The following is a 24,431-nucleotide window of genomic DNA, read 5'->3' as shown; positions in this document are numbered from 1 at the left end:
TTGTGCCTACCCAAGGACCATGAAATCTTGATGGAGAGACAGAAAAGGAAGACAATAACTAAACCAAGAACATGGAGTAGGAAGGGGTAATGAAGGGGAGAAGGATATAGTTCAATAATTGCTGATAAAATCTGTGGCAGCCATAAATTTACTCTTCCAAGAGAATTCAACAGATCATTACCTCTGTAAATATGTATCACATAATTCTCCCTCTCTGTCACCTTGCAGATAAGTACTTACCAGCATCTCACTACCCTGCAGAGGCACAAGTGCAATAAAATCCATCTGAGCTTTTGAACTGCAGTCACTTTTTGATAGCAGACGGTTCCATTTTGGCCCCACTGGGAACCATTGCCCAGCTCTCCCAGGGCCCATCCTATGCTTTTTAAAACAAATTTTCCAGATAGAGACTCTCATTACTCTACTGACACAACAAGCAGAAGCCCTTGCTTTTGAAGCTGCACTCCACAGAGCCAGCTCTGACCTCTGGGTGATGACTGAGCTGGGACGTCCAGGCTGTGCCCAGACCTGGCTGTCACCGCTGTCCTGGCCCGGTCACCACTGCAGAGCGGAATGCCCAGAGTGGCAGAGCTCAGTCCCAGTGACCCTGCAGCCATGGCTGGGGCAAGGTCAGACTGAGCTGACACTTACTGTGTGTCCGAGATCTTCAGCTGCACCAAAGATGTTTAAAACCAGTCTGGAAGTTTAAAAGTGCCAAAAAATTGCAATTATGTTGAAACATGGATTTGCTGGGCTGGAGACAGCTGGGCAGAGCCAGCGTTCCCTTGGTGTGGCAGTGGGCAAGAAACACTGAGTGACGCCATTAGCTGAGAGCAGCATCAAAGGACACTCGTAAAATGTGTGTCTGTTTATGCTGTGCTCTCTTGTAACAGAATTGAGTCAGATTAAAAACATCCTGTAATGAATAAAATACACCTATAGAAAGAAAAGGACATGGTAGCAATAATTCTTTGGACATCGAGCACATCCAGGGAGGCAGAGAAGAGAGAACATAAATAAAAAGGACTACTCACTTGGGCTTTTTTCTTCCGCAAGGTCACAGGCACAGAGGAATTCAGAATCGATTGAAATGGGTTTCTGCTTAATCCAAAACTTAGTGCTGGCCTTCTGATTAGTAACAGGGTCTATCTCTACCTTGTCTCCAGAAATACCTGAGATGAGAAAGAATAGAGAGCCACAACAGTGATCTGTTTAACTGATTTCATATCAGCCGTTTGACACACTTTATAAATCTTAAATGGGCTGAAGGTATATTGCCCTTCTGGGCTTTCTGAAAGCACGGGAGCTTTGGAAACCAGAAGCAAATGGTTATCAAACTGCATTGATAATCCACATTTTATTCTCCTGCATAAGCATACCAAAAGAAAGAAATCGCAGAAAAAATTCTTCTGAACACGCACAGAGCTCTTCTGGAAGCAGCAGCTACATGAGATTTATAGGAGATAGCGCTGGTTTTGCAGTCCCCACTGCTCTGTGTCACAGACACTGCCACCACCCACCCCGCTCCATCTGCTGCACGGCACACATGGAACCACAGAGTAACAGAACCCGAGGTTCAGAATGTGCTGAGTTGGGATGATCCATCAGGACCATTGAGTCCAGCTCCTGGCCCTGCACAGGACACCCCAACAATCTCACCCCGTGCCTGAGAGCGTTGTCCAAACACCTCTTGAACCCAGGCAGGGCTGATGCTGTGATCACTTTCCAGGGAAGCCTCTTCCACAGCCCAATCCCGCTCTGGATGAAAGCCCTTTTCCTGATATCCTACCTAAATGTCCCCAGTGTCCCCTGGCTCAGCTTGAGCCTCTTCCTCGAGTCCTGCCACTGGTCACAGGAGCAGAGAGACTGGTACCAGCCCCTCTGCTCTCCTCATGAGGCTGCTAAAGCCCACCACAAAATCTGACCTCATTCTCCTCTTCTCCAAACAAGGTGCCCTCCTCTGTTCCTCGTGAGACTTCCCCTCCAGACCCTTCCCCACCCTCGTGTCTCCTTTGGATGCTCTCTCATGGCTTAATGTCTTTTTCCCACTGTGGTGCCCCAAACTGCACGGTGCTCAAGGTGAGGCCACGCCAGTGCAGAGGGCAAGGGGGGTCCTGCTGGAACCAGTTCAGGGACTGAACACAGCTGAACAAACTTCCCAGGCAGCTTTTCACACCTAGGTGTGCAGAGCCTCAAAAACAGTGATGCGTCTTCAGTCATGAGTTACAGGGTGAAGCTCATGAGACATCGACAAAAGGAAGCAATATAAGAAAAAAGTATTTAAATATCATTTAACTCTTGCATCTCTGGAAAAAAAAAAAAACAGAAAACTTTCTCCTTCCTGAGGGTTCTGATAAGGCAGGAGCCTGGGGGGGGTCTGGCTGCAGTCCCTGCCCCGAGACCAGGCCAGCCTCGCCCACCCTGTGGGTTATGGGAACACCCCACTAACCCAACAATGCGCTCTGGCAATAAACACACCTCACATTAGAGAGATCACATTGCAATTAAGCATTGTATCAAGAGTCCAATTAACACCCAGGCTTCTGGAACTCACTAATTTGAGTAGGCTGAGGCTGTATCTGGAGCCCTTTTTGGTTTGTGATTTAATTTTGGACAGATTATGTAAAATCGGTGTTGGTATTTCACTGTAATAGTTCATTATTCCAAATGGTATTTGCTGTAGTTTAAGGAAAATATGGAAGTTGATGATATAAAGTCTCATTTTCTCATTAAAAAAAAAAGTCAGGAGAAGTTCTAAAAATAAAGGTGCAAATTCTTTGTGTGTGAGGGCTGTTTCCCCATCCCTTCCTCTAAGAGCATCACCCCTATAAATATCCTCAAAAAAATTTCACTGTTTGGTCCTGCAACTTCAGAATTCACAGTCAGTCAATACTGTTAATGCACCCTGTTAATTTGATAGGATTTGTCAGGTAACTCCACTGGAAAATTATATAAAACTGTTCCAGATGAACAGATGATAGTGACATGAATTAAAGTGATAGAACAATAGTGGAATATAAACCAGAAATGACACCCAAAGTGGCTGTTGATTTATTGCCATCCTGAGTTTGGTTCTGGGCTTCCATGTATATTAGTGCTACAAATCTGGGTCCATTTAGCAGCGAGATGCTCATACATACATCACCAGCTCCTGCTCCAAGCCAAGGTCACTCCCCATTGCATCAATCTTCTCAGCAGAGGCTACTTCACCATTTTGTAACCATCTCAGATGGAACACACTTCCTCCTCTTTCATCTTTTTTTTATCATGTAAAATACACTTTAACTTCTATTATTTTTATCTGCAAATTGTTGCTGTATACTTCATCCATTATTTCTGTATCTCGACATCGCTGGCTCAAGCTCACCCACATCCAGAGAGCACACTGACAAAGAATGTTGTCTTTTTTTGTGTTATTGTTCTCACAATCTGGATGTGTTGAAACCTAAAATCAAAACAGTATTGTGTCTGTGGCTTCTGCAGTCCCTGTCTCGCAGCACCAATCACTCACACCCAAACCCCAAGTAAAAATGCTCCTTCTACCATTTTTTAAAAATTCATTCATTTTGTCAAAAGGAATGTATGGGTCCAGTACAGTGTTCTGTCCTTGCTCCCTTTGTTGGGGTCTGCAATTCCCCCTCCCCTTTCTGAAATACTTGCCAGCAGCCGTTTTCCCAGACAATATGTTCCTGTTAGTTCTGCTAATGTAATACACAAGTAAATGTGTCTTATTCCTCCACAACATGATAGAGCCTTTGTAAAACTGCTGAGAGTGCTGCTGTGTGTGCATTACCCTGTGATATGGGCTGAAACACAAACCCCAGACCTTAAACTGCCACCTTAAATGCAATAACCCCATCACTCAGAGGGCTGGGCACTCCTCCCGTGGCCATCCACTTATCACCTTTTACTACAGAGCTATGCACCATGTACAGAAAATCAAATTTGCTCCCATGTTTTTCATAAACCCTGTCTAAAATTCAATGATCAGGACTCAAAACAGCTAAAACATTTCAAAAAGTGCAGTCCACTCCTGCACAGCCACTGGCACCATTGATGTGCCAACAAGGAGCAAAGGAATGACAGAGGACTCTTGGGGTCCTCCAGAAACACTTGCTCTGATACAGCTGCTACACAGAACTGATGGCACAAAAAGGCTGCAAAGAAAAGTCTTTGCCACTGGCCATCATCAAACTGCTGGAGAACAGCTCCCAGGCCAGTCACTGCCACTGAAGACAAAAAATTAGCCAGTCAGTCTCAGTCTTTGTTTTACCAACCTTGCTCTTTTAATATCTTTAAAAAACTCAGGAGAAACCCCAGCAACTTACTCAGACTTTATCAAAAGATTTTGATTTTCTACATTTGCCCAAGGTTTGAACACCCTGCTGGGGTTTTCTTCGATTTTTAAAAAATAATTAGATTACAAAAAGCCATTGTCACTGCATTGCCATCAAAATCACACGAGTTCACAGACTGTTATAAAAGGGAAATTTTATGGTCCTTACAGCACTGGGCAGGGTCAGCTCCTCCACTGCTGCACAAGTTAAGCCATTTGTTTCATTTAACAGCTCTTCTCCCTTAACCATTTATCTTTAGTGATCTGTCATGACCTTTTCAAGCTCTCATTTCTGACACTTCCCAGATACAGTGAGTCAAACTTCACTGGAAGCAAACTATCACACCCCGAGAGTTTGCTCGAATGCAGCCAACATGCCCAGCACTGCCCTGCTCCAGCACCAGCAGATAAATCCTGCCTTAACTAGACAGCTCAAACTAAACCAAAAAAACCTCTCCTGTGAGAATTTTAGACACGTAGTCTTACATGTGCTTCAGGATGGAAGAATGAAGAGACTGTAGTGACAATAATACAGGAGTCGGTATAAATTAACAATTCTGAATTCTACGGAATAAATGTATTTTGTAAACATTATGGCACCTAATATCTTACTGCTGAATCATTTCTTTATGGAAGTGTTTGCAGGAATGTCACAGGTCACCTACCAATGCATCATTAATCAAATTTTCACAATTTAAACACAAAGATAAAAAGCCATTCAATCATTTTAAAACAGTAATGGGGCTTTTATAATTCAGAATTCTGTCAGCCCTTGGCCTTCGGTTTTTCAAAAGCGTTCAGCGAGCCAATAAGGACAATATAAAACCTTTAGAGAACGCTCATTTATTTTGTTCCACCTCAAATTTCCACTAGGTCGTTAAAAATCTTTCAGTCTCGGAAAAGGAAAAACCCAATAACTCCCAATTTTGCAAAGCCTCATTTAAAAATAACAAAACAGTTGGCAAGAAGCTTTCCATTAGGAAGCCTAGACTGAAAAAAAGAGACGAGGTCATTAAATAATGGCCTTCGTTCAGAGGCAACATGTGCAACTGATTGGGGATAATAAAAATACCCAAGTATTTTCGACCGAAAGCAATATTTTAACTGCTGAAATGCCAGTGACACTTTGAAAAGCTCCACGAGAAGATGGAGGGAGGCGAAAAGGATTGTTTGGGAGCAGGCTGAGGCAGCTGCCAGGGACGGGCTCGGAGCTGCGGCGCGCTCGCTTACCTAACTGCACGTCCGTGGTGAAGCGCAGCCGGTGGATCATGCTGACTTTGAAGGACTTGTAGTGGTGGCTGCTGAGCATGTCCTGGACTGTGGCAATATCGATCTGGGGATCCTCCTCCGAGACCTCTTCTCCTCTTGAACCTGCAAGACGAGGGCACGGCCCTGAAGGGAGGTTTGGGGTGCGGTGCCCCACGGGGAGCTGCCGCAGCGGGCACGGAGCGCTCAGGTGCCCGTGTCCGGGAGCAGGAAATGCCACCCTCCACCCCGGGTCAGCGACCAAGGCCCTGAGGACACTGGTGGCCGCACGAGGAGCAGCGCAGCACGCCAGTGGCCGGCTCCCTGGCGGCACAGGCAGCCCTGGACCGCCGGTGTCCCCGGGGATGAGCAGGGGGACCCTGCTGGCCACCCAGCCGGGAGCCCAGGGAGGGGAACAGAGCAGCCCACAAGTCACCCCTGAGGCGGGCGCAGAGGCGTCTGTCCCCAGACGTGCCACCCTCGATGCGGCGCTAGCACAGATCTCCCACGTGCCGGCAGCACCTGGGGCACGCTGATGTGAGGCTGCGCTTTATTTACTGATTAGTATTCTCATTACCGCTGCAGGTACTGCCTTTATAAAAGGCAACAACTCATTAAGCCAAAATGCCAATTACTGAAAAAATATAACGCACTTTAAAAGATTTTTTACATTTTATGACGTTGGATTAACACCAATTTCAACATTACTATAATGCGGTATATAATTGCACAGAGTAATTTCGATGCCAGCTGCTAATAAAGCACCTCAGCTCGAAATGATCATTCAGATGCTGGTAGATAAAGTGGCATAAATATGTTTGAAAACTGATTTAGCTTCTTGCAGGAGATCCTGAGGAATGACACGTTTTGTTTAATATCCTGGCTAATGCAGTCCTAAAAGCTGAACCAACTGCCAGTTCAGAGAACTAAATTTGCTGCAGGAGATTAATGAAAACTTTGTATTTCGCTGAAATTTTAATAATGGGAAGATGAGATGACGGAGTTTTAGTACAGATCTTAAAGCTCCAGCAAAGCAGGTACCAACTTGTCAGATTTTTCAGTATTAATTTTGCCTGAGACTTGTACTGTTGGAGCGGCCTCAACACTACACCGCTGTGAGCATCTGCTGTTAAATGACTCCAACACCACATGGAGAGCACAAAGCAGGAGATTCCCAGGCCACAGACTTTCACCACGGCTTTCCCAGTGCTGCCCTCCTCACACCCCACGGAGCCTCCTGTGGGGAAGGGGGACACCAAAGGGTTAAGCTACAAACTGGGCTGTGCCATTCGACTTGAAAGGATTCCAAAAATCAAATTAAACAGTCTCCATGTGAATTTATGCAGAGCCATCTTAACACTGCAACCACTCCATGCTCCAGAATGACAAGATAAATTGTAATGGCTCCTTCTGAGACATTACAATGCATTTTGTCACAGACCCCTGTGTTAATGTCTCTATACTATGGATTATCATAATGTATCATGTCAAACCCTCGTGCTGCACTACTCCAAAGATACACTGAGATATGTCAAACTTTTGGTGCACTTAAAAGCATGTTGAGAGGCTGTGGCGTGGCAGGGCCTGGCGGTGAAGCAGGAGGATGGCGATGGCACTGCTGCCCCGCTGCTGAGAGCCGGCCAGGGCCATCCTCCGGGCTGGGAACAGTGGGGTGGCCCCACAACCCTGTCCCCCTGTGCTGGGGCACCCTGTGCTGGGACAGGAGCTGTGACACGGCAGAAATGACCCTGGGCTGCCCACACAGCCCCCAGGACAGGGCTGAGGGAGATCAGTCACCGGGACCAATCTCCTCACTGAACATCCTGATTTTCAAATGACACCAACAGCCGTGAACAACAGCACCACATCCATGAGCTGGAAGCAAGGCAGAAGCTAAAGCAGAAGGCTCCTCCTGCAGGGACTCAGCTGAAGCAGGAGCTCTGACAGGGACCCTGCCAGCAGCGGAGCACAGGTCAAAACGACACATCAGCAATACCACTGAAATGTCACACGCAGCCTACTCCAGAGCAAGTGAACCTGTATCTCCTCGATAAAACAACAAAACACAAAGTTAACTGCACTGCAAAAATGTCCCTTATTACTTTAATGTACTAGAATATTGCTTAATGAAAGTTCTTAATTGCAATACAATTAATTACATACACAGAGTCCCCAATTACATTTTCCAATAAGACATTGGCTTTGCTATAGGTCTAAAGGCACTAAACCAATTTTAATATATTAAGACCAATTTCCCTTGAATACTAATTACTATCTAATGATAAAATGAGAAAGAGGAACTTTCCAGAAGTAAGATGGCAAGAATAAAACTAAATTAGCCATGAACGGCTTCCTACCACACATAAAGGCATTTCACATTACAAAGTGCAGCTTTCAGTTTAAAGATAAATCTTTGTGCAAGTTAAAAGTTCTGCACACTGGAAGCAGTTTATTAGCTTGAACGCTATTAGTAAATGCTGGATGGAAGGGAGATTTCTCCGTACATATTTCTTAATAATGGAAAGTTTTTGTTTCATTTAATACCCTGAAATATAAACTCTCTCTTTGCCCAAAGGAATGTGGCTGCTCTTCTCCCAGCAGATGCTTGGCATCATCCATATATGTATTTATAAATGACTATGAGACTATGAAGAGCACATTTACAAGTAATAGCTGTTACAACAGAGTTTTTTCTGACTGGCGTATCGATGCTAAAAGTATTTCAAATCAAGACAGAATGCACAAAGTGAATATTTCAGTTTGCTGATAGGATCATCAAGCCATTACTTTATTAATAGTGCAAAACTGTCAATATTTCTAATCTACTGCCATGCCAAAAGATAGCTCCCAAGCACCCCAAAATGCATTTTCTGGCTGTGCAGGGGGAGGCAGGCTCTGCACAGGGCAGGGGTTGTGGCTGACCTCACAAGCTGTCCTGTCCTTGAGCCCCGGTGTGCAGGGCCAGTGCAGGGTCACCCTGCCATGGCAATGCCCAGCCCAGCAGGGCTCCAGAGCATGCTCTTGGGTGGGCACCACTGGCTGCTACATGAGGGCAGGAATGCTCCCCAGTGTAGGGAATCTGGACCCAGCAGCCTCAGGGATCCATCCCACACCTCTCCAGGGCTCTGTGGAGGAGCAGGGCTCACTTTGGTGTCCCCTGGCCTGGGAGGGAAGGGGAGCAGTGCAGCACAAGGACTTCAGGAGAAGGCAAAAGAGTCCCCTCAACACTCTGACTGAGATTTATTCCGAGCCAAGGCTCCTGAGGCTCTCCTGGAGCGGAGCAGAGTGACTGCCTCCTGCTACACCACTTACAAACTCTTCAAGTAATGGAGCAACCTGAACCCAGTCACTCATGAGAGCAAAGACCTGCAGGAGATACAGCTACAGGCCACAGCCTGGATTCCCCCATGGATGATGGAAACACATTAAAAACGCAGTATCTACAGTATTCTTTTAATTACAGAGCCTGGGTTTTAAAAAAATGTTATTTTAAATCACAGGCAAAACCCATGGAAGTATGACAAGTGTGCATCATTTCATAGATTAAAAATCGATACAAAAATAATAGGTGGGATGCAGACGTCGGGGAATTCTGGCTTGTGGAAGAGCACAACTCGATTAGTGAGGTCAGAATTGCTCCATTTCCTCAGCACAGCCCCCCTGCTCCCTCTTGCCAAGGTCTCTCCTACAATTTCTCAGAACCATTTTATGAAGAAATGAACCAGGAGCACCGGGAATATTTTGGGAGCGAGTCCCACCCTACGGAGAGCAGCAGCCAGAGCTGTGAGTGTCAATCCCAGCCCCAGCAGCGCTGGGGGCTCGTGCTGCTGTGTCTCACTTCTGCTGCTCCCTGAATAGAGCATAGGCTGCTGCTCCCTGCTGCAGCCAGGGCTGCTTTGGGATGCTCTGCTGCCATTCTGGGATAAGATACAGTTGCTGTGGCCAAAAAAGCATCAATTGAAAGGTTTAACCTTTGCACAGAAAGAAAAAACCCACTACATGAAGAAGACTCTTACTCTGGCTGTGTGCACCATTCTTGGCTGAGGGCAGGACTGTGACTGGTTTTATTCATTAGTACAATCAACACTTTTACACAAACCGGAAGGAAAGAGCAACAAAACTGAGAGCGTGGCTGTTGTAAAGAATGAAGAATGGACCAAAATGCCATGGGGAACAAACACAAATCAATGTTAAATGCCTTTTTTTAAAGTTTCATATTGTTTCATGTAAAGAAATAAATCAGGAAATAAATATTAGAATCATTAAAATAGTAATAGAATAAAAATATTTGAGCAGAGCTGGAGAGAAGATTATTTGTCTGGCACTTCAAAAATCATCGAACTGCTCTAGTTATTTCTGCATGGCTAATTTCTTTAAACTGTATTAGAAACCCCAGTGCCTCTGACAGCCACACTGACACGGCACAACACCCTGCAGACCAACCCCTCGACTCACTGAGCAATGTCTGCGACACAGACAGGTTCATATTTTGTGTTTTTCAGGGTTGGTCATAACTTTACAGAGCAGAGTTTAACAGCAAAAGATTAATCATGAAGTGATAAACAGGATGCAGACTATTTACTAAAGGTATGAAATCCATCATTTCCCTCTGGAATATTGTTTTGGCACCACGGAGAAGTGCCTCAGGACAGAGTCTTGTCAAAATGTACTTGCCCAGACAGTACAGCTTGTGTTCCAAAATACATAACTTATGTGAGTTTAAGCAGTTTACAAGAGCAAAAGTGAAAAGGGGAAACATACTGTTCTCCCGGACAAGGCAGAATTCCAAAGTGCTCTGGCTCTCCAAGGTACAGTCTAAATCTACTGGGACATTAGGTTCACTCTGCTTCTCCAGCCGATACTGAGGACCTGAAACATAAAGTAACTTGTAAAATCATCTGTTTTCTAACAAAGTGATGGCTTAGCACGTTCAGCTAACACGAGGTTACTCGCAGCCCAGGAGCACAGCAGGTGGGTGTTGATGTCTCAGACCCTTTGCCAAAGGAAAGGCCCTGTCAGAAGCTGGAGGATGGAGTGGAAGGAAAAAACACATTCCCGTTGTCTTCAGCTGTCCCTGGTGTGACCTGGCAGAGCCCTGTCCCAAACGCTCCCCTGGCAGAGCCCTGTCCCAAACGCTCCCCTGGCAGAGCCCTGTCCCAAACGCTCCCCTGGCAGAGCCCTGTCCCAAACTCTCCCCTGGCAGAGCCCTGTCCAAACTCTCCCCTGGCAGAGCCCTGTCCAAACTCTCCCCTGGCAGAGGCCTGTCCCAAACTCTCCCCTGGCAGAGCCCTGTCCACACTCTCCCCTGGCAGAGCCCTGTCCCAAACTCTCCCCTGGCAGAGCCCTGTCCAAACTCTCCCCTGGCAGAGCCCTGTCCCAACTCTCCCCTGGCAGAGCCCTGTCCCAAACTCTCCCCTGGCAGAGCCCTGTCCCAAACTCTCCCCTGGCAGAGCCCTGTCCCAAACTCCCCTGGCAGAGCCCTGTCCCAAACTCCCACGTTGTTCCTGCACCAGGTAAAACCTGCACCAAGCCCCCAGCAGGGCAGGAGCTCAGCCTGGTGTGGGAAACACCCACTCAGACCTCGCCCTACATCCAGGGGGGATTTTCTGGGAATCTTTCCTGAGTGAGGAAGCCCCCTGTGTTTGCTCCCTCCTGCCTGCACAGAGCACTGGGAAATACCTGGGAAGGAAATCAGCCCTTCCTCATGGACTGCATCACACAGAGGGACAGATGCTGCTGCTCTGAATGAATTATTTTCACATTTTAACAGTAGATCTTGAAGCTTCAGGTGCCAATTTCTTTCTTCTCCAATCAAATCCCCGAAGGAAGGACAATACCACTTAAAAAGTTGTTTTACAACTACAGAAAATGTATCAAAATTTGTTTTTACAAAAACTAGGCAATTAAATAAAAAAATCTTTTGGTTGAATGGATCTTTAAACTACATGCCTAAACTGGAACAAAAGCAGGACACTCTGATGCAATTGCAGGTGAAGCCCCATGAGCCAGCTCCAGCCCTGCTGTCCTGGCAGTGGTTGGGAGAGGCCCTGGTGGGGTGGGGGAGACCCAAATGCACCAAGTTCCAGCTGGGACCCTGAAGAAGAAAAGCCCCTTGCAAGGGCAGGAGCTGGTGGGGCCAACACCCTCCTGCCCTCGCTCCACTCCTGCTCACACTGAGAGCTGAAGTGTACACCAAGCTCCCAGCTGTGTATTTTCCATATAATCCAGTAAAATAATCTGAGCAGATACCTGAAAAATCTTAATTAATTCAAAGCCCCTTTAACCAGGTCTCAAAACAACAAAACCCCTAGAAATGAAATAACAAAATCTATTCCCTCTTCACCAGTACTTTAAAGATTTCTGACTGTTTGCTGACTCTGAATTACGAGCATATATGATGAAATATTTAAAATTTATAAAAAAATTAAGCCTTTCAGCCTCAGATGGCACGCCTAAGGAATGGAATTTGTTAGCCAATTAATTTTAAATTTACTACAGCAGAATTTCAATTACAGCTTCTCATTCCATCTCCCCCAAGCCACGTGAGGCTCTCGCTGCTTGGCCCGGGCGCGTTCCCTCCCCGAGCGGAGCGTCGCGGTCACTCCTTACTCCCAGTGCCACCCAGAGCAGATGCCAGGCTTTGTGCAGGACACAGGAGGAGCCCCAGCAGCTCCCACCCTGCCCAGCACAGCCAGTGATGGCACGAGGAGCTGCCAAAGCATCTGCAGCGCAAACCACGCAGCACAAAGGCAAACAGACCCAGCACCATCACTGCTCCCCTCCCGGCTGCTGGAAATGTGATTAACAATTGAAATTTTAAATAAATTAGATAAACAGAGGCCTGCTTGTTAGGTAGAAGCAAAATATACTGAATTGAAACAAATCTCAAAGCAGTAAATCAATTTAAAATTGAGATTTTAAAATCAATTTAAAATTTAACCTGGTGTAGGTTTAAGAACAGGACCAATGACAGCAAAACCCAATGGCTTTGTCTCTTCATCCCAAGCACCTTCCAGAGATTCCCAAGCTACATCCAAGGGAACTGCTGGCACAGATCTGAACTTCTGTGCTGTTGGTACCCAGTCCCAAGCCCCTGCACAATGGGGGCAAACCCTGACACGAGGAGAGGGTTAAATGCAGGCAGGGCTCACCGTCCCTCTGTGTGGATCCGATTCCACCAGCTGGATCCACCCCAAAGAGCATCACCCACATCAGAAACTGTCCCCACACTGCTGAGCCCTGAGGGGACCAGCAGGGATCACACCCCTCGACACCCTGCACTGGCACAGGATCATTTTTATCTGGAGCAGCTTGAGAATTCCATCATCAGGTAAATTGTTTTACTCAGTTTGTGTCAAGCCTGTGTTAACACTGTTAATAAAGCAGGGAAATAGAGCTCCAGAGCAGGAACCAGGTCACCCTGCCTCATGGATAATTCCTTAAAAACAGAAAATATGGAGAAATTAATAAAAAAAGTAAATACTGAGAAATTAATAAAAAACTGTAAACGGATTTTTAGAGAGTATCTACTCTTCAATTTGCTTTAAATATCTGTCCACATTTACATGACCTCTGCCTCCCAACAGATGAAGAACGTTAGGCTGAGTCTGTGGAGGAGTTTTACTATCAGGCTTCTCTCACAAGTTCAGATGATGTCACTGTAGTAGGAATATTGGATAATTTAATGGTCTCCTAATGGAATCCTGCTCTGTGAATTTCAACAAATTTTCAAGTGGCAATACCAAAGATGGATTTTATGGATTTCTGTAATCTCATGCAAATGTTCAATGCAGTTGTAAAACAAACCTTTAAAATCCTGGCACGGACTGTCCTGGCCCGTGTCCCAAGCCAAGCTTTCCTGCTGATGGCAGCTCCCAGGGGTGATCCCTCCTGTGGGTGATCCTCCATCACACACACCCCTTCCCTCTGAAGCCCTGTGGAACCACTCTCCCCATGGGTTCTGCCCACAGATACGCACTTGGCTATTTCCAGGCACCCCTTTAGAGACAGGAATGTTCATCAGGAATAAGAACCAAGGAAACAGAGCCTAAGAGCCACAGCTTCCCTACGAGCACACAAAGGTGCCTGGGAAGAATCCCAGCCTCTAATCAAATTAAGGGTCCCCCTCGCAGAAGGGAAGGCCACCCACATACCAACAAACCAATTCTGTTGCCATTTAAGCCGCAAAGCTTTCAGAAAGGGCTTTTGAAAGCATGACCCATCAGTTCTAATTTTTAAAACTTATCCTTTCAGTCAAGACTAGAAAAAGGCCCATTCCAACTTTTATCTCCACTACAAAGTGCTGTTATCTTGGGCTGTTGTCAGGAGCTCTCTCTCTCTTTCTGCTGACAAGCAGAGACTAGAGAGATAAGATTGGGAACGAATCTCACTTCTCTGAGTAAATAAATAATCAATACTCATCTAAATGTAAATGAGAAAGTATCCCCCTCTGATAACAGGGCTCTTATCAAACAGCCAATTTTCTGCAGACATTTGGCCTCAACCAAATCACCATCATTCAGCCCCAGCCTAATGGCTAAAAATCGTAACTAAATTGAACCGATCACCAGAGATCAACTAAGTTCAGCCATGGCTACTACGGGTTCAAATGTTTGGAATGCAATTTTTCCCCCATTAACTTTCAATAGCAATGAAGAATGCCACGGTCAGGGGTGAATCTGCACAATAAACAATACTAACACTGCAACAGGGAACCAGGCTTTAAACAAAACCCCAACCAAACCCCTCTCCATCTCCAAACGACTTACTAGGGTGAAATAAGGATTATAGGAAGAATATTTAATGTTTGTGGAGTTGTCAAACCTAAACAAAAAAAGACCAGTATCAACAAAAACACCCCAATTGTTGAAAACCGAGGCTATATTTTACAGCAATAGTCTCTGCAACGAAACATTTTCCTACGTCTGTATATCCCTGTCCTCACCTTCAAGAGCTCCCATAACTGTCACCAACACCCCAGTTCCACCTGTGCTACATCAGCTGTTTCTGTTCCCTTTACAGTCTGTGCATTTGTCCAAAACACTTTTCAATTTCCCATTTCCATGAGATTTACCTCCTGAATTTATTACATTGCAGGAGAAAAAGTATTCCTTTTGTTCCAATGAGCCATTGCCACCCCAGTGTTTGGGGTGAGCAGCTCCTGTCTCTGAACCACCAGGATAAAACCTTCCCAATTCACTGTCCCCGCCACCGGCACTTCACAGACACCTCTGGGACCCAGCTGTGCCTTTTCCACGCCACAAAAGCCCTTCCCTCCTCAGCATCTGCTCCACATCTCACCTGCCTGATCCACTTCCACACTCATCCCTTTCTGCATCTCTTCACTTCTCTTTTTTGAGACAAAATATCGCAATTAAGACGTGGGTACGTTGGGATTTCTGGACTCAGTTCCTGATGTTCCGTTTGTCTTTCTGCCTGCTGCTACAGGGAGCTGAAGTGTTCAGAGCAGTACCCGTGATGACGCCGGATACCTTTCCTGGCTGATGGAAGGTAATTAGAGCCCATCACTGCACACATATAGTTACAGTTGCTTTTCACCATGTATATTATTTTGTACTCATTGACACTGAATTCCCTCTCTCGTTTTATTGTCCTGTCACTCAGCACTGTGGATACCTCTGCAGTGCTTCACAGACAGCTTTCATTTGCACTGTTCTTACCTCTTTTGTATCAACAGCACATTTTGTCACATCAGCATTCACATCCTTCCCATGCCCCACATTAACAAACAATGCAGGTTCCACCAGTTCCACTGGAGCTCCACCAGTAACCTAGTTACTAATCACCGACGGCCATTATTCCTATTCTTTGTTTCCTGTCTTTTAATCAATTATTAATCCATGTGAGGATCCTCCTTCTCATCCTGTGACAGCTTAATTGCTTTATGAGCCTTTGTCAAATCTTTTTTGGAAATGGAAGCATGCCACGGCAAAGCCAGCATCCCGTTCGGATGGCCTCTGGCTCCCTCACAGCCTGTTGGGGCACAGCCTGCTCTGCCAAAGCCATGCCCACCTTGGCCCCTGGGTGCTGCCTTTGCTCACATCATCCTTTAATTCTGCTCTTTGCTGGGGTTTCCTGTTATAATTTCACAGTTTGCCCGGTGAGAAAGCCCAGGCAAACCCATCTGTCCCTGAACTGCTTCCACAAACCCCTGCCACTGCCCACCCCAGAGCAGCTGGAGTGAGGAACAGTTAAACGTGGTGTTCATGGTGCAGCATCTCCACAGCTGACCCCAGCACAGCTCAGACACTGCTGCCTGCCCACAGGGCTCTGCCAGAACCACAGAATGGCTCAGGGTGAAGAGAACCTCATCCAGTCCCTTCCCCTGCCATGGCAGGGACACCTTCCACCAGCCCAGGCTGCTCCAAGCCCTGCTCACCCCGGCCTTGGGCACCTCCAGGGATCAAGGGGCAGCTGCAGCCCGAGAGCCAGGGTGACAGATGCCGGGCAGGAGGGAACAAGCAAAAAGGAACCGAGCACTGTCCACAGGCAGAAGGCAGCGAGCAGTCAAAAAAACCCTGTTGATAAACACTTAACACTGATGTCCGTGGGACTTTCCATTTCAAGTCCCCCCCCTTTCACAAGGATTTGTGATTTATTGCTTTGCTGCTCCATCCCTGGGCTTTGAAAGCGCGATTCTGCTTGAGTTTAAACTATATTTATATTTATTTTTTTGTTATCGCTTTTTTATTATTGCTATAGAAAATATTTGCTGGAAATATGTTGCAGCTATTACAAGGTCATAAAAAAGAGGAGATTTATGTATTTCTATCATTTCAAATAGTCTGTCAGAAAGTATCAGTCGTGCTAAGTGTAAGACTGCTGGATTCCAGCGTTCCCTCTGCCAGCACATGGGCAGCAGATGGAGGAATTAAAATAGCTCAGTGTGGAGGCTCCTTGGGTGCTGGCTGGGAGGAGGGAAATCGAGGCAGCTCCTCGTCCCCCTGGGGAGGCCTGGGGGAACTCTGGCTCCCCATGGGTGCTGGGCACGGCCCTGGGGACGAGCACCCACGGACAAACAGGGCTGAGGGAGGAGCAGGAGCAACCCAGGGCAGAGAGCAGGGGAAGCGGGAACAGGGAGAGGGCTCCGGCCTCCTTCTGCGGGAGCTTTCTCAGAACATGACAGAAGGGGCAGGATTCCATTGTGTGCTTGGCAATGACAATAAAACAACAGAAAATATGTAAACAGTGCGAGAGGAACTGGCTGCAGAGCAGAATGTTTACATCTCCAATCCTGCTGCTGCGAGGACGACTTAAATCTGTTTATCCGCTAAAAATCCCCAAAGCCCCTCAACACCTCTGAAGTGGAATAAAGATTTTATCATTACAAATGCAAATACTGGTTAATAAATAAAGATATTTAAATAGCGAAAACAAACTTTTAACATTGCGCACAAGCAGGAGAGGGTTTTTTTTTTGCCCAATCTGTTTTTCCTTAACTTGCACTGTTGTGACATTACCGAATTTTACACACAGTTATCTGCCGCTCTCCACAGAAATACAGATGGTTTTTGTAGAAATAAACAGTCATTTATATGAAACAATTGTAAAATAGTTTATGGAAACCAGTGGTGTAATGCATTCAAATAAATGCCAGGCCTGGTTGATGGAGAGCCAAGGTGTTAAATCACACTGCTCAGGAATTCAGCTGTGGGAAACAGATAGTAAATCCAGAGTGACAGAATTTCCAGTGATGGCAAAGGTTTCTGACATCTAGTCCAGTACACAAAAACTACAGCAGTTCAAACCTATTTTACTTAACACTACCTTGACAGCCAGTGAAATTAAAGAATTTAGTCAAAAGCCCCTTAAAAAGAAACAAACACTTCATTTCTGGATTGCTTTTCTGTGGAGCAGCAAACGTGCAGCACGGCCAGCAGCAACCCGGGCTGTGCACGGCGACAGCAGAAGGCTTTGACTTAATTGCTACCTTTTTGCATTAGCAAAACGTAGCTCTAAATAAAGCTGAGACAAAATCATCATGTTTGATCTGTAATGTAAAGCACCTAGAGCAGAAATCCAATACCCAGATTTTATTTTAAGCTCCCAGCTCAGGGAGGTGCAGCTGCCCTGTTCTCAGCCCCTGGAATCGTCCCCAGGGACCCTCCTGGGCCAGCCCAGATGGGCATTCCTGACTGAGCAGCACCAGGGCTCCCCCATGCCCGGAGAGCCAAGTGACAAAGGTGCTTCTCCCTGCCTGTGCGGACACCAGGGATTGTTCTGCAGCTTTGGGCAGCGCAGCCACGGCGCACTCGAGGGTTCACGAGAGCTGGTCCCAGCACAGTCTCTGTTCGTCAGAGCGGGTGAAACAAACACAAAAATCTCAGTCACCCAAACGCTGAGCTGCACAGTTTAAAATGCCACATAAATTACAGCATTATTACCAACCCAGAAGAACCAGAAATCACATGAATTCAATACCAACAGATCCAAAATATACCCTGATCAATATCTCACTTTCATTTCAGAGGCTGGGCATGAAAAATTCTTCTCACCCATGCAGGCTGATATCCAGCCCCTCACCAGCCCAAGGCACAGGGCTAACTCGCCACTGCTGTTCTGACCAACTATTCACAAAGTTTATTCCCGACGAGCCGTTCCACTCACACCAACATCCCCGTCCCGGCACACCGGGGTCTGCTCAGCGTCAGCAGGCCGGGGAGGGAGCAAGGGCTGTGGAATAAATCATCCCTGCTGCAGAGCCGAGCAGGAGGCAGGAGGCAGGAGGAAATCATTCCCAGCAGTTCCATCGCCCCTCTCCGCACGCAGGGGCTCACCCTGCTCAGCCCCACTGCTGCGGGGAGCACCCTACAAAAACCAGAGCGAGCAGCAATTCCCTTCCCGGGCCAGCTCCTGCCTGGGAGCGCGGAGGGGAGACAAGAGACAGGCCTGGCCCTGGGAATGTGGCACTGGTGCTGAGCTATACCAGCTGTGGGAATGTGGCACTGGTGCTGGGCAATGGGAATGTGGCACTGGTACTGAGCGATCCCAGCTCTGGGAATGTGGCACTGGTACTGAGCGATGGGAATGTGGCACTGGTACTGAGTGACGGGAATGTGGCACTGGTACTGAGCGATGGGAATGTGGCACTGGTACTGAGTGACGGGAATGTGGCACTGGTACTGAGCGATGGGAATGTGGCACTGGTACTGAGTGACGGGAATGTGGCACTGGTACTGAGCGATCCCAGCTCTGGGAATGTGGCACTGGTGCTGGGCAATGGGAATGTGGCACTGGTACTGAGCGATCCCAGCTCTGGGAATGTGGCACTGGTACTGAGCGATGGGAATGTGGCACTGGTACTGAGCGATCCCAGCTCTGGGAATGTGGCACTGGTACTGAGCGATCCCAGCTCTGGGAATGTGGCACTGGTGCCGGGCAATGGGAATGTGGCACTGGTACTGAGCGATCCCAGCTCTGGGAATGTGGCACTGGTGCTGGGCAATGGGAATGTGGCACTGGTGCTGTGCAGGGTGCAGAGCCCTGACCTGCAGAAGCCAGGCAGCTCCTGACCCACACTGCGGGGACATCGTGGGGACAGCGAGGGACAGCGAGGGACAGCGAGGGACAGTGAGGGACACTGAGGGACAGCGAGGGACACTGAGGGACAGGGAGGGACACTGAGGGACAGCGAGGGACAGTGAGGGACACTGAGGGACAGCGAGGGACACTGAGGGACAGGGAGGGACAGTGAGGGACACTGAGGGACAGCGAGGGACAGCGAGGGACAGCGAGGGACAGCGAGGGACAGCGGTGCTGTGTCCCAGCCGCCCACAGGGACCCGGCCCGGCCCTGCAGACACCGGGGCTCTCCGCAGGGCCGATCCTGCTGACAGGAACAGCGAGCAAAGCCAGGGTCGCTGAAGAATTCCCAGGTAGAGCCGCTCCTAAGCCGGGCACTGGGCTCTGCAGGGCGGCTGTAATGATCCAAAACAAAGCACTCGGAGCCAGAGGAACTCACAACTACCATGGAGCAGAAAAGCACGAGTGTGAACACAAGGAAACACAAATTAATTGGCTTTTCACTGTCACAGATGCTGGGGCTTCCATCCCAGAAAGAGTCAGAGCAAACATATGCATCGCCTACTCGAACATATTTACTTTTAAATTTAAACTCCTCAGTTACCATCATTCTGTGACAGTATCAAACTTTAATGACAGTTTATTCTAATTGTAGTTCATCTGGCACAAGTGCTTTAATCACAGGGCTGTGGCTTTACATAGTTTATCTTTTAAATTCTCCTTTTTAAAATGGATGAATAAATACATATATGTGCAATCCAAATACACACAGAGCTCCCTATACAGACCTTTTTTTGTCCTACTCTCCGACCAACAAGGTAGGATGAGGAAGGAAAACCCCAGCAAGGCCCACAGCTCCTCTAGCAGCTATTTTAGAACATTTAAGTTGCAAAATTTGACATTCAATGCGGTGCTGACACCGACACGTCAGAATCTGAATTTTTAAACACAACTCAGATCTCTCCCCCCCAGCTGCTCCTCAAACAAGGATGAGCTCCAAGCTGAACTCTTCATCTGAGACTCTCCAGGTTGTGAGGTAACCTAAACTTTGTGTGAACAAATCTAAAACATGGGAATGATCAAGCACCACAAAACCTGGGTCTGCAGCAGACTGTGCTGGCAGGCACCAGGGTATGGAACAGCCTCTTTTCCCTGGCCTTGGCAGCTGTAATTCCTCTGATTCTGGAGTACAGACTAAAATATGATATGGAGACTTTTATCTCTAAGTCCTACGCCTGTTTCTTGAATCTTTCTCTTTTCTTATTATTCAGCTTCCTGTGGCAGTGAAATAATACACTTAAACAGACCAGGAAGATTATTTTAAACTATTTTTGGTCACTTTACACATTTTAAAGAATGCAGAAAGCACTGGTTGACAGCTGTTAGGGACTCGAATGTTATTGCAAAGCAGCTGTTTTCATTTATTGAAAAAGTATTAATCTTTCTCCAAACTCACAGAACACTGAGCTAATAACTCTCTCTCTAACCTACGGAAAATACAGGTCACGTCTGTGCAATGTTGGCAGAAGGTTTTGTTTATAACAATTAAACTTGTAGAGCATTTTGTTCTTAAAAGGACTGAGCCTTTCTGGTCGGAGGATGTTTGCAGTCGGAGGCAGCTATTAAATAATAATCAGTAGCATGTTCACCCTGCAAAGAATTTCTACTTGAAATCAGACAAGATTAATCAGAGGAGACTTCTCTGTTCACTAGAAATTTCAGATGAAGAGAGGCTGACATGGACCAGGAACTGGCAGGACTATTCCAACATTTCAGCATTTTATGTTGTTTAGTTTTGTCTCTCATCTCCTTCTAAGAACATTTGGTTTTATACTGGCATCGATGCTTAATTTGTTTGAAAACAAAGCCTCTGCACACATTCTTTCTGCATTGTTATTTACTTTACATTAGTATTTATAGTCCATTCAGTCGAGCTCTGGAGGAGAAGGCAACTGGCGTCCCAGGGAATGTGTTTGTTGAAGAGCAGCGGGAATGAGACAGCTCACAGGCAGGGAGATAACTTCCAAGTGTACATATAGTTCCTGCACATATTTAATTTGAGAATCACCATGGCATCAAGACACATGAAGTATCAAGGATGAAGTCACCATCTTTCTTATGTTCTTAAAATCGTAATCCATGCAAACATATTTTATGGGGAATATTGAGTGCAGGCTTCGGTGCAGATATAAAAAGCCTGATAAGATCTCCTTGCCTGCTGCACACTGTGGGCTGCTGTCAGCCCCAGCCTCAGCTGAGCTGTGGGATCAGAGCATGGGCTGTGCCTTCCACCTTGGAAGAGCTGTGCCTGCCTTGGTCCCACTGATCCTCCCTAAAAAAGAAGGATTTAAAGTGCACATCTACCACAACCCAAATTTCTTACATGTTAATGGGGTATCACATGAGTATTGGTGAAAGTAAGGCCAGCAGAAACACACATCAGAATGACTGAGCAGGAAAATCATTTCCCAGTAAAGCAAATCAAGTTCTAGGGGTAATGTTTTACAGTTCTGCAACATGATCTGTACGACCTACAAAACTTCCTCTGCCAAGCCCGAGGGTGGGATTTTCAAGCATGCCTAACAGCTACCTGCTCCAGAAGTTAATGGTAAGGCTGTTACTGATCTCTGGGGAGCAGAATCATCCCAAGGACTAAAATACCCAAATCTCACCTTCTGAAACAGCTTTTCAGGACTCGGTTATTAGAGCTGGTCAAAATCCAGGCAGCAGAGTATCTGACATTTTTACTGATAAATTCAAGGAGAACAGGAAGTTCTTATGCTCCCAATCTCCAGCATATGAGTTCTGCTCTGCAGATCTGCCACACTGCAGGGAGATTTTATATTTACACCATCAGCTGCTGAAGTGCTCAAAGAAAGGAGATGTAGGCATGTCAGGATTACACAAAACAATCCTTAAACCACCTCAGGACACCAGGGCTCTCCAAGAGTTGTTATCCCAGTGCCTGAGCAGTGCTGGCCCCAGCCAGGTCCCTGAGGCACTGATGGAGCTCCCAGCTCTCCTGTCTGTGGCTGGGGCATCCCTCCATCCTCGGGCTCTTTCTCTCCCATTTGGGCTATTTTCAGAAAGCCCTCTTGAAGGAGTAGTGCCCCTGAGCCCCCTCAAGGTCTCCCTTAGAAGCTCATCCCACAACTGCAGTGTTTTATTTCCAGCCCTCCCATAAAATATGCCTGTGCCATACACGCTGCTGAGCATGCAATAGGTTAAACAAATTGATGATAAAGTATTCGACTTCGTTAGTTTTCATTACCATAAGAAAACATCAATTACATTTTCTATTTTATGAGTGTACACAGGGGAATCCATTACAGTAAGCGAGAGGTTGTAGGACTCTTTCTGCTGCTCCTCTCCTCAGCAAAAAGAACAGTTTGTTTTTAAAGCCAGTGACACCAGCCCAGAGGAAGGGAAGGCACACCGGCATATCTCCATAGACAGCTCCTATCCTGATTTATCCAGCCTGGCTCCAACTAATTAAACATCTGCCTCAACGATTTCCTCTGCAGATTTATCTTCTCCAGTATGCAGCACTGACTGGTTGTTACAGGCTTTTTCCTAACTTGCAGCCATTCCCAGGTACTTCTCCCAGCTGGTTATTTGGGCACGTGGCAGGAGATGATCCAGCACTCCCATTAACCCCCCGTGGGTGCCTGTGCTGGGACAGGTCACCAGGTCCCACAGTCCTGCTGCAGGACAACCACGTCCTCCAGGAAAGGACTCGGGGCCACGGCTCTCTCAGCTACAACACATCCAGTTATTTCACCCCCTGCACTCCCCCTTGACTGGCTCAAATATTGTTATTTAAAAACGGTCAGAGTTCGTATGTCAAAAGCCTCGAGACACTAAGGAAGAAGAATTGCAAGGAAGGTGAAATAATTTGAACAGTTTTCAATAATTTTATCTAAATAGAGCTAGGCACAGTCAGAATATTGCTTCTGTTTTTTCAGCCCTCTTTCTATGAAGCAAAGGTTGTAGCCCACTCCTGTCTCCTACTGACCAGTATTTTGCTGCAACAAATAAGCCGTTACTGGCTGAACAAAGTAGTTAGAGAAAACTAGTCTAGTGTTTTAGCCCTGGGCATGCTGAACAAACCCTTCCCAACTGTACACCAGGAATTCCTCAAATTTCCTTCACCCAAAGTAGCCAAGCCAGGTTTCCATTTTCCTACCAATTTAGTCTGAAAAATGTCCTGTAAATCACTGGTGAAAACAGATCAGAAAGCAACTGCTTCTACCAGTACTTGAAAACAGCATAAACTGAAATGTAATAAATTAATCTGTCCTGAATAGATTGATCCTGGAGGTCCATTGAAGACAGCCAGAAAAGCTCATGGGCATTTCAAGTTTTATTAAACTATCCCAAAAACTTTAAATAAACACGTTCAGTCTATTTTTGGTAACGACTTTTTAAAAATCAGGCCAATCAGCTTTAAAGGAAACACTGCTGAACGAGGAGAAATGCTTCTCCCGAGTTATGTCTTATCTTTTATTCAGAACTTTGACATCCTAATGCACTGGTTAATAATGACCTGAAGCACCCTGGCTCAGGCCTGTGCTGTGCTAATGCTCTGATCTGCAATTCCATTTATCCCTGCATCCTCTCCAACGACGAGGGATGTGGTGGTAGGTGAGGAATGATGGCAAAATCTTTTCCTACTCCTGCTCCAGCCTCTCTGTGCCCACTGTGGTGGCATCCTGAGCTCTCCCTGCCCTCACAGCATTCCCAGCCCGTGGCAGATGGGGAGTGGCACAGCTTCTCTGATCCAGAGGCTCCCCTCTGTGCACACAGCTACAATTGCTGCTGCTTTAAAGATGACAGCAAGACCTTCCTAAGCCTCCCCCCCCAAAGCCTGATAATCCTCATTTGGGAGAGTGGTGTAATTGGGAATAAGGAAAGGTTTGGATAAGCTAAGTTAATGTTAATAAAAATTTCTGATACCTATATACCCTGCTCCTGCAAAGGATTCTGAGCAGGAGGGCCAAGGCAGCAGAAGCTCATGTATCAGCGGAAGGAACAAATGCCAGGTCCATCCCCCTTCAAAACTACTGAGCAAAAGTAACAAAGTCAAAGCAGAATCAAATTTCAAATGGACAAAGAATAACACATCTGTCACACGAAGGGGGGAAGCAGTTTAAAGACTGAGCTAAGTGAATCCTTTAGCAACCTCCCTTCAGGGACAGGAAATCTGACCCCAGGAAACAAATAAAAGTCACCCAAAAAGTGAACAAAAGAGGTGTTTGAAAAAACCCCAACACCATTCATCGCCGCTAACGACTTGTTCATTATGAGTG

General features: G+C 46.6%; 1 protein-coding gene across 4 annotated transcripts in view; it reads right to left on the bottom strand.

The window, feature by feature from the left end:
• The window catches only part of MAPKAP1 (MAPK associated protein 1), an 80,620-nt gene that overhangs the window by 11,196 nt on the left and 44,993 nt on the right, over window positions 1-24,431 (bottom strand). For 3 of the 4 annotated variants that reach the window (XM_040083489.2, XM_040083491.2, XM_040083490.2), the window contains exons 8-10: window positions 10,343-10,450; window positions 5,567-5,707; window positions 1,035-1,172 (exon numbers count right to left, since the gene is read on the bottom strand). In XM_040083489.2, coding sequence (XP_039939423.1) covers window positions 1,035-1,172; window positions 5,567-5,707; window positions 10,343-10,450 — 387 coding nt within the window. The remainder of the gene's footprint in view (window positions 1-1,034; window positions 1,173-5,566; window positions 5,708-10,342; window positions 10,451-24,431) is intronic. The other variant, XM_058423133.1, reaches the window with a different exon arrangement.

This window comes from Hirundo rustica, chromosome 20 (assembly GCF_015227805.2).
Source record: "Hirundo rustica isolate bHirRus1 chromosome 20, bHirRus1.pri.v3, whole genome shotgun sequence".
In the NCBI taxonomy this organism is placed as follows: domain Eukaryota; kingdom Metazoa; phylum Chordata; class Aves; order Passeriformes; family Hirundinidae; genus Hirundo; species Hirundo rustica.
Note: the sequence above shows the minus strand (reverse complement) of the source record. Positions and strands in the feature narration are given on the sequence as shown.